At 34.4% G+C, this 12,486-nt stretch overlaps 1 protein-coding gene across 1 annotated transcript in view; it reads left to right on the top strand.

The window, feature by feature from the left end:
- Positions 1–673: 673 nt before the first annotated feature.
- CCDC146 (coiled-coil domain containing 146) overlaps positions 674–12,486 on the top strand; it is a 159,499-nt gene continuing 147,686 nt past the window's right edge. The window contains exon 1 of the mRNA XM_044679051.1: positions 674–853. Within this exon, the coding sequence (XP_044534986.1) occupies positions 674–853 (180 nt within the window). The remainder of the gene's footprint in view (positions 854–12,486) is intronic.

The raw sequence follows: 12,486 nt of genomic DNA on the forward strand, positions 1-12,486 counted from the left end.
CTAAGGGTGTGAATTATCTGAGTACCTTGCTAGCTTCTCAGCTAGTACTAAGTAGGGTGTTCAATCTTTTGTTGATTCAATTTAAAAGTAGACAAAGGAGAGTTAATCCTGTCTTCAGTCTAGTGAGGTACTAAGTAGAGGTACTTAAGTTATTGTTAACCAAAGTGTTAACTCAAAATAGACAAAGGGAATAAAGGATTCCCTTTCACAAGTGGAAACTCAGAGAAAGCAAAGAATTCCCTTTTACATGACTGAACAACAACATGTTAAGCACCAGGGATAGAAGAATAAAAGAAAAAATAAGCAAAAACAGTCCCTGCCCTTAAGGAGCTTGTCTTTTTTTCTTTTTAAGCCATTTTCCTCATTCATTTCACTTATAAATATAAGGAGTCAGCAAAACCTGTGATTTCATTGACATAGGCAACTCTCAATACAGGTTGGAACAATGTATAAACTATAGAGTGGGCCGGAGCAGTGAGAAGGTAAGTGATTTATTCATAGTCTCATAGCCAGTATAAGCCAGAGGTAGGACTTGAACTCAAGTCTTCCTGACACAGAGGCCTGATTCCTTTTTATTATAGATAAGGAGGTTCTGAAATAATGAATATGGAAAAACATATTTCTTTTTGACTTTTTTTCCTTTAATTTTTTAGACCTGTGAAAATTGTCAAACATGAATGTGGATGATTCTAGCTCCAGTGATTCAGAGGAAGAATCTAAAGAAAAAGCTGATAAAACCCCTCCTTTAGAAAGTAAACCAGAGTTTAATGCTGTCATCGTTCCTACAATTAACATTCAGGATGAACGCATTGTTGACTTAACTACAACTCCTGCATTTCAGTGTTTAGATGAGGTATGAGTATCTTTCTTTTTTATGATAGTGTGTTCGGTGACCCTTTTAAGTTGTTTTTTATACCCAGGGAAAAGGGGATAAGGGGTGAGAAATGATACCTCCAAGTCTCTAGTGGATCTGTGATCTCTTTATTTTGGGATATTTCTTCCAATGATGTAATTCAAAACCTCTGTCTCCTTGCCCAACTTGAGGGACTCTTGTTCATATGTTATGTTAAATTTGCCACACAGGATCCACCCAATATACTGTGGGCCTTCTTTGAGACTTTTTGCTTTTAACAATGCATGAATACCATTAGAGCACCAAGGTGCCCACTGCCTTATCCCTTCTAAGTGACTGGTCCATCTTCTTTTCTAATCATGCATTTCTTTGAAGATATCCTTTGTACCACATCTGTATAGTTTCTCATTGAGAATATATTGTTGCTTGCTCATTAGACGCCTCCATTGCCTTTTTGGTTATCTATAAATTCTGCTTATAAGAGATTATAGTGTTCTAGAACACAACCATTGAATATTGCCAGAAAAAAGGAATATCAGTGTTTAAAGGGAAAAAAAAGATGGCCCTTTGTTTTAAGAAGCTTAGGGTTATTAAAGTAATTTTGCAAGTCTCCTAGATGCAATCCAACCTGTTATACTCCTGTTAATTCTGGGTCCAATCCAATAATACACGCACACACATAAAGATACATATATTTATACATAGATAAATATACATATGTATAATATAAACATATATATATATATATATGTTGTTCAGACAATTGCGTATCATAGTCTAAACAACAGGTATTTTTCATACACTTAGTTTTTCCTTTGTGTAAAGTATGGTCAAATGCTTTTGCGTAATTTTTAATCTCACTGAGAAGGTTATGCAGTATTCTGGAACTCTATGTTGTCAATACAATGTCATCCAAAATAGGAGCATATATAGGACCTCACTATCTATCTAGAAGGCATCCCTCTTCAGCCCTGACTTTACACTCAATTCTTCAAGATGTTGGCTATAATATTTTTTACAAGAATGCCATTTGTCTTTCTGTTTCACATTTTGTTTGTCATGAACAGTCATAGAATTATCAAGATTATTGCTATTATATGTTCCAGGGTTCACAATTTTGACATGTGAAATAAAGTTACCTTGTTGGGGTAGAACCTTTAAGGTAGTTTTTAGCTCTAATGAATCAGATTTTTTCCTCTCAGTAGTCAATAAACCATATGAACAGTAGGATCTCATATTCTTGGAATCTCTTGGTCACTTCTTTGTAATAGTGTGCTCTACTAGAGAATATTTCCTATGAAAGCTTTGTCTTTCCCCTTCCAATACCCTTATCAGGGATGCCTTTATTGTGTTGTGTTTTTAGGTCTCATGAAATGTATGTACCTAGGAGTAGGGGTTAATAGTTTAAAAGACTATTTAAAACTTGCTTATGAGTTCACGTGAAATATTAATAATGTTTTTCTGGTTCAAAAGCCTCTTCCAGACCTATATCTACCCTTCTTTAGAAAGTTGAGTAAAAAGGCAAGAACAAAAAACTTTCCTCAAGGAAATGGATTAAGAGAACAAACTAATCTTTGAACAAAATCTATCTTTGATTTCATTAAGATCTTCACCTATCATTTCCTGAAATGAGTGGACTATGATCCATCCTTTATTCAAAAAGGATTGAGTTATTAATCTCTGAGAGGAAATTCTTATTATTGTTGAGAAGAGTGATCAAGGAAGGAATCTAGTAGGAGCCATTTCTCTGGAATAGTAACCCAAAAGTGTATTTTAACATTTTATAACATTTTCATTGTTCAAGATTATCTTAAATGTTACCTCAAAACTCCTTGGAATAAAAGGAAAATGTCTAAGGGCAAGGGGGTAGGGAAAGGAGAAAACTCTAAATTGGACATCTCCCTAAGCTATAAGTCCTTGGATAACAGATTTTAATATTTTTAAAAACTGTTTTCTACCAGACTTGTGCCCAGGACGAAGAGCAAATTTTTAATATGTTTTCTTTGACAATAGTAATTAAAGTTTTTAGTTGCTTTTGGGAAAGAGGATAATAATAACATATGAGATTTCCTCACACACTTTTGGTATCCTTCTCCACCTTCAGATACCTTGAGAATCAATTCCTCAACAACCTCAAAATTATGTTACCATCAGCCAAGAGTTCTCTGTGTATTTTGACTGATCTGATTGCCTTCCCTATCTTTTGGCATTTCTATTTTGTCAAGAAGTACATCTGGTACTACTATGGCTTTACAGTCCAAATGTAGAATCTCCATTATAATTAAGGATGAAAAGAGTTTAGCATAAATCATTTAGAGTTTAGTATAAATAGTTTCAGAGTTCTTTTCCATTTTTTTCTGTAATTCTTCTAGCCTTCTGGTTGGCTTTGCTTAGATGGTTCTTTCCCAAGCATTCTTTTAGTTTAATCTTCTTTCCAATGCTTCACATGATTTTATAAGGCAACACTGCTAACAATTTTTTACCATCCTTTTTTTTTTTTTGGTATGCTTTTACAAATGAGTTTGTTTTCTAAACCCCTGTTATCCTTGGCTTCCATATCTTTCCACTTGATACATAGATCAAGTTTTTCACGGCTGAGGCAGTTATTGAACTCTTTTCATGTCCTGATCATGGAAATCAATTCACATATCTGTATATGAAATTGTTATTATCTATATTGTTATCTTTTCTTTCCAACCTTTTCCTTATTTGGAGGCCTCAATATACTCTACACATTAATTAATTGATTAAATTACATGCTATATCTTATCTTTTTTTCATTTTTTCTAATTTTATATTCAATTTGACCTTTGTTCTAATAAGTCCATTATCAAACCTGTTAAAAACAGCTGAATCTGGAATGATGCCTCAACATTAGTAATGAGTCATTTCTTTATCTGTTAAAGGATAGTTAATTTCATTTTTGTGATGTGATTTGATAGTTATCATATCCAGTGCTTCCCATTTCTTTTCTAAAAAAAATGTATTCATGATATTAGGCCAGAAACTTCCATAGAAAAATAATAACTACTATTTTTATCACTTCAAGGTTTATAAAGTACTTTACATATATTGTCTTATTTGGTCCTCATAACAACCCTGTGAGGTTAAATGTTTTTATTAATCACAGTGTTGTCCAGCTGAGGAACAAGAAGCCAAGAAATACTAAGTGATTTGCTTTAGGTCATATATTTAGTAAGTTCCAGAAATAGAATACAAATTTAGGTCTTTATGACTCTAAGAATCCTTTATGATGCCACGTAACTTAACTATCTTACTCCCAAGTCAGGTTTTTCAGCTTAAGTTTTGTTATTCTTAAGAGTGAATCCTTGACTTCAAGGTCACCAAATATCTCTATCTATCTATCTATCTATCTATACATATATATAATAATTTAATTTAGAAAGTCTTATCACGTTATTCATAGAATTTCTTCATCTCTTTATCTTTGGGAACAAATGTTGGCATGAGAGTTGTGATTTTTTCCCACGATGGCCTTTTTGGCATATACAGGAGTAAAAGGCAATATGAGATAACCAAATACCCACGTAGTGATGCTTCTTGCCCTTATGTTCATAATGAATTCATATCTAACTCCTTTATTTGCCTTTCCAAGGAGAACCTGTGATCCATTCTTGTTTTATTAGAACTTCTTTTTTTGTTCTGGTTCTGTTTATAATAAAAATGTCAAAATATACATTTTATTGCCTTTGATAGTACAACCAGTTATTGGTAATTGGAAAAGTATCTCACCTGAAGAGTACCAACAAGTCAGTTAACAATGATATTGCCTAAAATTTGTGTGATTAACACTTTTTGTCCCCTTTTGCTCCTCTCTGCCACTGTCATCACAGAATAAGAAAGTGTTAGCACAGGTCTGAGGGTCATTTCATAATTTCCCTTTTGTCAAGGATTACAAAGGAAAGAAATGTTCAGGAAGGGTTCAATCCACAGGTAATAATCTTCTCTCTAGTTAATTCAACTGGTCCTTTAAAAACTGACACAGTCTGATTGGAACCACCTTCAATTGTGTTTTCCCTATGTTGGGACCTGTCAGAGCTTACCCTTTGTAGTCATAGCTTCTGAGATCCCCCAGGACCCTTCTAGACCATGGTGAGGAATTGAAATCGTTCCGTGGAAGTAACTAGAAAATTATCAAAATAATTTATTAGACATAGATAAATATGTATATGCCAGCTTCCACTAGTATTCCTAGTAAGTTAAATCAATCTTGTCCTTTTCCCACTCTTAGTAAGTTTTATGGTGTATTAGTGGACAACAGTAATGTAGTCAGAAATGCTAAAGGTATAAAAATGAATAAATGTTTAAAAAGATGATATAAATGTTTACTTTATGTGAAATAAGGATACTTTTCTTTCTTTTTGTATCCCTAATGCCTAGCACACAGTGCCTGTTATATATGGTAGATGCTTTAAAAATATTTGTTGTACATTATGCACATATTTTCTATAGCACAATTTCTAAGTTTGGCATACTTTGTTCTGATAATAATAACTAGAATTTATAAACCACTTTAAAGTTTACAAAGCACTTTACAAATATCTCATTTTATAATATACATGTTCAGCAACTATTTATTGATGATCTTGGGGGAATGTCTCTTTTGTAAAAGAATAAACTACTTTGGCTTTTGAGCTCTGTATTTGTGAACTTCATTCAGTGGTGGTGTCCATTGTCTGGGACCTCATCCCACATATCCTAGACTTGCAATTTCTTTGGGGTGGGAAATTCTGGGATAGAAACTTCCTCCAGTGATGTGGAAGACAATTTATCTGTGACCTTATGAGATAATGTGTTTATTTCCTGGAGCACAAGAGATTGTGACTTGTAACAAACCCACAACATTTGTATGGCAGCAGCAGGAATTCAACCTAGATTTTCTTCATTTTTAATGCCAACTCTCCAGTACCATTTAATTAAATATAAGTTAAAAAAGATAGATGTGAAATAGCTCCAATATATATGTATTTTGACATATATTTAAAATATCTTTCTAAATATGCATGTGTTTGTATTACATATATTCATACTATATATCAGACATTCATATCAGGAATGTCATTCATTTCAAAGGAAGTATAGCGTAGATAAAAACATGTTTCTACAGTGGATTTTATAAGATTTTTAAATATGTGATCCCTGCTGCAAATTTGTCCATATACTAGTTATACTAGTTATAAATCCTGCTATTCAAAATTAAAAGAAATTTTCACTCATGCTAATAGCTAACCTATTTATAAATAGTACAATAGTTTAATTAATGTTCTTTATTTCAAGAGGAAGAATCTAATTGCCAACCATTTTGAATATATGTCAAGAAATTAAGAAATTTCTGAGAAAGGGACAATCAATTGCAGTGATCTTTACTGCTATCCACACTGTTAATGTTCCCTCTTAAAAAAAAAAATCCTAGCTTTCCATCTTAGGATCAGTAACTATGTACTGGTTCTGTGATAATGAAATTAAATCTACACTGCCCATTCTTAGATTTAATCACCAAAGATGTAAACACCATTTAATTCACAAGTAAGGAAATCTGTAGCCCATGTGTGTGAAAGTAGGTGACAAATCAAAATTGACTGGCTGCCCCCTGGGCAGCCCTAAGCACAGTGTCTGTTGTGAGTGGACATATAAACTAAGAGGAAGGCATAGGAAGTGATGCAAAAGAAGTGCCTTTAAAAGGGAGTGACAACTTCCTATAACTCTCTTCTTGTTTGTGTCTTGGATCTGAAGGAGCTCTGCCTGTCTGGCTGGGACTTTGGACATGGTGAGGCTATTCTTAAATCTCTCCCTTAGAACTACACGTGGTGAGTGTAAAGACTGATCTTTCCTGGATTTCTCTGAAGGAACTCTTCTTTAAAGAGAAGCCTTGTGACTGAAGTTTTTGCTTTGTTCATCCCTGGCCTTCAGCCCTTGGCTCAAGGATGAACCTTCTCAGACTGAGGACTAGTTAGTCTTGCCTGGGTTGAGCCAGGGGCTAGAGCAAATTATTTAGTGTATTAGGTTAATTATCTTATCTTATCCTCTCTTCTAATTGTCTTGCTTTTTTTTCTTTCTCCTCATTTGTAAATAAACTACCATAAAAGTCATTTTGACTTGAGGTTTTCTCATTAGGAATTGATATTTATTCAATTTCTTGGCCACCAAACCTTTTAATATTCACTCAACAAAAAATCCCTCTCCCTCCCCCCTTACATTTCTAAAGCAGAAGAGAGGTTTGGACTAGGCAATAGGGGTTAAGTGACTTGCCAAAAGTCACACAGCTAGCAAGTGTCTGAGACCAGAAATCTTCCCTCTTGACTTTATGTCATCTATAAATTTGATAAGTAGGGGGCAGCTGTGTAGCTCTGTGGATTGAGAGTCAGGCCTAGAGACGGGAGGTCCTAGGTTCAAATCTGACCTCAGACACTTCCCAGCTGTTTGACCCTGGGCAAGTCACTTGACCCCCATTGCCCACCCTTACCACTCTTCCACCTAGGAGCCAATACACAGAAGTTAAGGGTTTAAAAAAAATTTGATAAGTACACTATCTATGACTTCATTCCTCTAAAACAACTGTTGTCAAACTTTTGGTTCCAGGATTCCTTTATACTCTTAAAAATTATTGAGGACTCCACAGAAAGCTTTGACTTATGTGGGTTATATCTTTTGAATTTATGGAATTCAAGCATCTTGGTATTATTATGAAAATAGTTTTGACTTCAGAAATTCCCTGAAAGGGTCTTTTTTTTGGACCCTCAAGGGTCCTCAGACTACATTTTGAGATTCACTGCTGTAGAGAAATCTTTCTAAGGTATCAGAAAACCTTTAATGATACTCTTTCCAACTGGCTATTCAGCTAGATTCAAATCTACCCAGCTGTATTTTCATCTACCTCTGTTTTTATCAGGATTGTACTCTGTTGAAAAGGATGTGAGGTTAGTCTGGCATTTTTTTCTTAACAAAAATAGGTTTTTTTGAGCATCTTTTTTTCTAAATTCTTACAAATCATTCCTTTCATAAAATAATAATAGATTTTTTTCCAGAAATTCAGTGTGAGCCCTTCTACTTGAATCACCTACCTTGACTCAGCAATCACATGCACCAACTTTTTCATTATCCTGGGGTATAATTTGCCCGAGTCTGCTGAGTTGGACTTAACAAGGGCAGCTAGCTATTCTCTTACTATCTCCCTAATTATCTTTACTTGTAACTCCTTGTAAATCATTTTTGTTCTATCCTTTTCATTCTAAGGACTGTCCTCCTTCCATGGCAGAATAAACAAAAGCAAAATAAAAGTTGAGAATTTCTGCCTTTTCTCCATTATCAGTTATCAGTCTCTATTCCCTAAAGTATACTCTTTCTCTTTGATCTTCCTTTTCCCACAACCAAGGAGAACCCACTTCTACTCTCGTATACCCATTCATTCCTTAGTATTCTTTTCCTGTCTCAACTTATTCTTTGACCAAGTCATGTCATGACTGAATTTTCATGTTCATCATCATAATTTGCTATTGTTTACCATAATCTGAAGGTGCCCTTTTAAAAATCTAATTTGATCAATTAGTTCCCTGTATATTCACACTAGTTTAGATGAGATCCACGATGGATTTTCTTCCATGCATCAGAATCTCTAGCCCTCCTTGCTTATTACTATGCACAGTACATTTATGTTGAGAAATCTGAAGCTATGGATTTTATTGTTTACTCCTGTCAAGGATTTTTTCCCTGAATTTCTGGTCATCATAATAGTTATCACTCCTGCATCATGACCGCTAATTTTAGTATTGAACTTGGTAGAAAATTTGTAGATGTTTTTCTCCTTCCCCTTTATTTTTCAGATCCAGTTCAACTAAAAGCCTTTTTAAAACAAGATTTGTAGAACTTGTAGTAAAAAATTTCACTTTGTACATAAATAGGTGCCAAATGGCTAAATATATGACTGCCCTAGCTAACTGATCTGCTCCCCATCTCCTGAATATACCTTGTAAATTCCGGTCTCTGTACCTTTCGTTACCCAACAATAATGTCTTCCACCCTTCTCTCTTCCTGCCCAATTCTTACCTATTCAATTCTAGCTCAAGTCCCATCTTCTCTGAAAAACCTTCTGACCACCCTAAGTCACATTTCTCAATTCTCTGAACTACAGCATGCATTTAGCTCTTCTCATACACTCGCTCATATGATTATCTTTTAATCATATATATATATATGTATATATATATATATACATATATATATATATATATATATACTTTGTCTCCACAACAACACAATAACATATTCCTTGAGCATAGGAATTTTGTACTCCATATCAATCAGTCAATGTAAACCAGTCCCTGTACATGGCTTTGGGTAAAAGACAATGAGATAAGCTCTGTTAGCAAGGAGCTTACATTCTTTTGGGCAGTGAGATGGAAAGAGAATAACATGTATAAATTGGGGGGGGGAATAGAAGCTGAAGGAATCACTTGAACTGACCTTTGAATATAAGAATTCTTAGAGGCAAAAGTGAGGAAGGAGTGCTTTTCAGGCAAAGGTGAGGATATAGCCTGTGCAAAAGCAAGGAGAATAGAAATTGAATGGTATTTATCAGGATCATCAAGTAGGTCCATTTAACTGAATTATAGAATTATACGAAAGGAAATAATATGGAGTTAGCCTAAGAAGGTAATTTGGAACCAGATTATGAAAATCTTTAAATGATGAAGAATTCATATTTGAGGTCATGGGAAGACCCTGAATCTCTCTGAGCAGGGGAATATCATTTTGACATATATATATGGAAAATGGTTTAGATAGGTGAGAAACTTGAGGCAGGGTATCTCCACAATGCCTTTAGCATATCAATTACTTATATACTTTTTTTTTTAATTTTAAACCCTTAACTTCTGTGTATTGACTTATAGGTGGAAGATTGGTAAGGGTAGGCAATGGGGGTCAAGTGACTTGCCCAGGGTCACACAGCTGGGAAGTGTCTGAAGCTGGATTTGAACCTAGGACCTCCTGTCTCTAGGCCTGGCTCTCAATCCACTGAGCTACCCAGCTGCCCCCTACCCATATACTTTTATATTTAATATTTGTGATTTCTTTCAGGTTAGATCAAGACTCAGAATACAGCTAAATATTTTGTTTTTTTTTATTTTGAAAAAATTTGAATTGGTTACTGAAATGTAGTCTATAATGCTTCTCTTATTCCAATTTAGGTTTACTTTTGGTTCCAGGGATTTTTCTGTCACACACTTTATAGTGAATTTCAGTTGATAGTATATAATAAAATTTTTGTACCCTTGTTCAAACATTAAAACAAGCATTGTTTCATTTCTTTTATATGTCATCTAATTTTTTCAATAATCTTATGAAATTATAATATGGAAGGGTAAATATATACCTATTTTACAGACGTGGAACCTATAGTGGAAAAATATTGAGTAAGTTGTTTAATATCATTGAGCCAGACCAGGATTACAATTCAGCCTGACTCCTGAACCCAGCACACTGAGGCCCTCTTCAAATCTGACCTCATGAATTTCCATTTTCAGGAACAAAAAAATTGACATTTTGTAGCATACATCGAATTCCATATCCACTTAGGTATTTTTTAATTCTAAGTGATGTTTTATATAATTACTTTGTGGTTTTTATTCACATATTACATTACTGGTTGTTTTTAAGAGCATGTGCATTAAATTTAAAAATCTAACTTTTTTATTTTTAAAAATATATACAAAGAATATATACAAAGAAATATACTAGAAACCATATTATTGTGAACCTCCCTTTCAGTTGGCAACCTGACGTGCAATTTTGCAAGGCTCTTTTTAACTGTCAAGAAACTTTAAACAGTTCCAGAGTTTAACAAACTTAAAAATTAAATCTCATTTTCCACAAATACCTTTCAGGCTATGACTAAGTCCATATTTCATGAATTTGAGTAAGCCTACATTTTGGAATAATGAATAAAAAGAAAAATATTTTATGTGGAAAAAATAAAAGTTTTTTTTTTGTTTTGTTTTACCATCTGGACGTGTAATTCTATCACTTGATGAATACAATTGATGATCTTCTTTGGTGATGGCGAGGGTAGTGTGTGTGTGTGTGTGTGTGTGTGTGTGTGTGTGTGTGTGTACAATTTCTTTTCATGGGCCAATACCATGGAAACTTGGTGAGGTATATTATCCAGTAACATCCCCAAGAGTTACCCAAGTTCTAGGGGATTTTCTTGGGGGAGAGAATAGACTGACAGAGAAAGAGAGAGAGACACACATATGTGTCCATGTGTATATACATACATGCACATATGTACATAGATACAAATCTATCCAAACAAACACATTCTTTATGCATAACCTTTAGCCAAGAGACACATTGGTCTCAGCATTTGCCTCATTTTCACCTGGCTTGGAGGTAAATACAGCAAAAATCTTTGTTAACCAGAAGATGGTCTTGGGTTAACATAAAATATGTCATCCAATACAAAGATTTTTTGGGAGGCAAATGGGAGGAGAGAAAACAGGGGGATGACAACTTTGACAATGACTTTCTAACCATATTTAGTTGAAGAATTCAAAAATAAATAGTCTTATTTTTAAAATATGTCCAGTTTTTTCATGGATATCTGAAATGCTCTGCTTTTCTACCTATATCATATTCGGGAAACATATTTTATTTCTCCCTCTAGGAATCCTTAGTTTAGCTAAAGTCAGAAGCAACTTTAAATTTGTATTTTATCCATTATCAGTCTAAGTAATGATGGTGTTCTGCCTAGGAAACTGGCTCTAGCTGCAGACTCTGAGGACACCTTCAGGACTCTTTGCCCTAAACTTCAGGTCTCCTTTTCCCCAATGCAGGAGAGGAGTCTACCTCGTGGGCACAATATGCAGAGGCCTCCTGCTTGGCCTTTCCTTGCAATACTGTAGGAGGCTCTACTGGAGAGAAATATGGACTTAGTCATAGCATAGCAGCAGAGATGCCCTTCACACCAACATTCTCACTAGAACTTTGGTGCCAAGTTAATCTACAAGCTTCTCCCTCAGAAAGTTCATATATTCTACTCCTCTAGGCCATGTATTTCAGAACTGTAGTCAATCTATAGAAAAATCACTCATTCCTAGTCAGCTTGGTCCTCTCCCTTACTTGTCTCCATCCTCCAACCCTTTCACTATAATCTTATATTTTCTGGATAATAGCCTATGCCACAAGATTGTTGTAAGGATCAAATTAGATTATATATACTTTGCAAAACTTAAAAGTGCTAAAGTCACTGTCAAATGGTTCAACATTAGCAATGAATTTAAGAATATGCATTAATATCTGCTTTCAGGACTGTGGGACCTTTCCATATGACTTGCAGCTGGCTCCCTGTATACTGTCTTCCCCATTAGAATGTGAGTGCCTTGAGAGCATGAACAGTCTTGCTTTTTTGTTTGTACCAGAAATGCTTACTATCTATATATTTTTTCACTCATTCACTCATTTATTCATTCATACTGGTATTACAGAAACTTTAATCTCAAGTAGAGGAACATTAAAAGAACTTATCAAGAACAAATCATTTTTCCCTGTTCATCTCTAAGAAAGTATCACAATTACTTGAATATGTTTGTGTGTATGTATTTGTTTAAAATAGCGAA

Source organism: Gracilinanus agilis, chromosome 5 (assembly GCF_016433145.1).
Source record: "Gracilinanus agilis isolate LMUSP501 chromosome 5, AgileGrace, whole genome shotgun sequence".
Lineage (NCBI taxonomy): Eukaryota > Metazoa > Chordata > Mammalia > Didelphimorphia > Didelphidae > Gracilinanus > Gracilinanus agilis.